This window comes from Atta colombica, unplaced genomic scaffold (genome assembly GCF_001594045.1).
Source record: "Atta colombica isolate Treedump-2 unplaced genomic scaffold, Acol1.0 scaffold374, whole genome shotgun sequence".
NCBI lineage: Eukaryota > Metazoa > Arthropoda > Insecta > Hymenoptera > Formicidae > Atta > Atta colombica.
The window spans coordinates 116,484-118,152 of NW_017259485.1; the positions used below are offsets into that span (position 1 = coordinate 116,484).

Below are 1,669 nucleotides of genomic sequence, written 5' to 3' on the forward strand. Positions count from 1 at the left end.
ATTTTAAATACATACGCTTTTACTTAAACAATAATTTCGACAGTTATGCAAGCATGTAAGTCTCTAGCCACGATTGTAAGGCTTCGAAAATTAGAATGGATTTACAATGATTTTGCGAAATTTTGGAGACGTTTAACGAGCGACTCGCAATTGAGATGGGTAATGTATAATAAAGACACAGTAATTAAAATATGAAGATTATCATGTAATTATTTGGGATATTTTAGGTTGGCCCGGAGAAAGGCGTGATACATCTAGCTACAGCGGCTATTATAAATGCACTATGGGATTTATGGGCTCGAATTGAAGAAAAACCTGTCTGGAAGCTTCTTTCGGACATGACATCCAAGGAGCTCATATCTGTTATAGATTTCAGATATATGTAAGCCGAAATTTTTTGTAAACTAAAGTATAGAATGACATTTACCCTCATGATAAATTTTGTGTATACTCGTATATTTCTAAACAGTAGAGACATAGTGGATGAGCATAACGCGAGAATAATACTCGAAGAGAAAATGGAACATAGGCAGAAGCAAGAAAAGAAATTGCTGAAGAATGGATATCCTGCGTACACCACTCAAATCGGATGGCTGGGCTATAGTGATCAGCAGCTTGAGGATCTTTGTAAAAAATTTCTCGATCTTGGTTATACAGCATTTAAGATTAAAGTAGGCAATAATCTACAAGATGATATTAGAAGATGCGAAGTGATACGCAAAGCGATTGGCTACGGAAACAAATTGATGCTAGACGCGAATCAGGTGTGGGATGTGAACGAAGCGATCGAATGGATGCAGAAATTGGCGAAATTTAAACCCACTTGGATAGAGGAACCGACGTCTCCCGATGATATCAATGGACATGCTGAGATACTGAACAAGTTAAAGCCGTATGATATTGGCGTGGCAACTGGCGAAATGTGTGCAAATCGCGTTATGTTCAAGCAGTTTCTGAGATATCACGCAATCAGTTATTGTCAGGTTGATTCGGCAAGGATTGGTGGGATTAACGAAATCCTGGCTGTTTATTTGATGGCATACATAACTAAAAGTAAGTCTATTATAACCAATAAATTAAATCTTTAGACTTGGTTAAGATTAGAGAGTAGATAGAAGTTTCAGATCTCAATCTTTATTTCTTCAAGAAATTGATTCTTAACAAATCTATAATTGATTTCTACTCATAAAAGGAAAACAAAACATAAGATGGAAATTTTTATTTACAGCACCAGTTTGTCCGCATGCTGGTGGAATAGGCTTATGTGAGATGGTTCAGCATCTCCAAATGTGGGACTATATTTGCTTAAGTCAGACCACTGAAAATCGAGTGATTGAATTTGTGGATCAACAGCACGAACACTTTGAGGATCCTGTTCAAATTAAAAACGCATGTTACATGCCACCTATGAGTCCTGGATATTCAACTAAACTTAAGAAAGAGAGCATCATAGAGTATGCTTATCCAGAAGGTAATTATTGGAGAAACAAGATTACTGAAGAAAAAGAAGTTGAGGAAAAACACGATTAAACATTTTTAAAAAATTTACATGTATCTATAATTTGTTTTATAAAAATCTATATAACACTGTCTATGTATTTTTAAGTATAATAAGATATATATATATATATTAAGATTAAACAATTAAATGCAACACTAAAAAATATAT

General features: G+C 34.5%; 2 protein-coding genes across 4 annotated transcripts in view; one reads left to right on the plus strand and one right to left on the minus strand.

Annotated features, from left to right (window-relative positions):
* LOC108690819 (mitochondrial enolase superfamily member 1-like) overlaps positions 1 to 1,530 on the plus strand; it is a 2,249-nt gene extending 719 nt beyond the window's left edge. The window contains exons 3-6 of the mRNA XM_018198315.1: positions 44 to 159; positions 228 to 382; positions 470 to 1,053; positions 1,229 to 1,530. Of these exons, the coding sequence (XP_018053804.1) occupies positions 44 to 159; positions 228 to 382; positions 470 to 1,053; positions 1,229 to 1,530 (1,157 nt within the window). The remainder of the gene's footprint in view (positions 1 to 43; positions 160 to 227; positions 383 to 469; positions 1,054 to 1,228) is intronic.
* LOC108690821 (histidine triad nucleotide-binding protein 3-like) overlaps positions 1 to 1,669 on the minus strand; it is a 14,380-nt gene that overhangs the window by 10,567 nt on the left and 2,144 nt on the right. The window contains exon 5 of one of the 3 annotated variants that reach the window (XM_018198317.1): positions 1,333 to 1,372. The exons of the other annotated variants lie outside the window; for them this stretch is intronic. The gene's annotated coding sequence lies outside the window, so the exon portion shown is untranslated. Of the gene's footprint in view, positions 1 to 1,332; positions 1,373 to 1,669 lie in introns of those variants that run through there. 3 annotated transcript variants of the gene reach the window in all.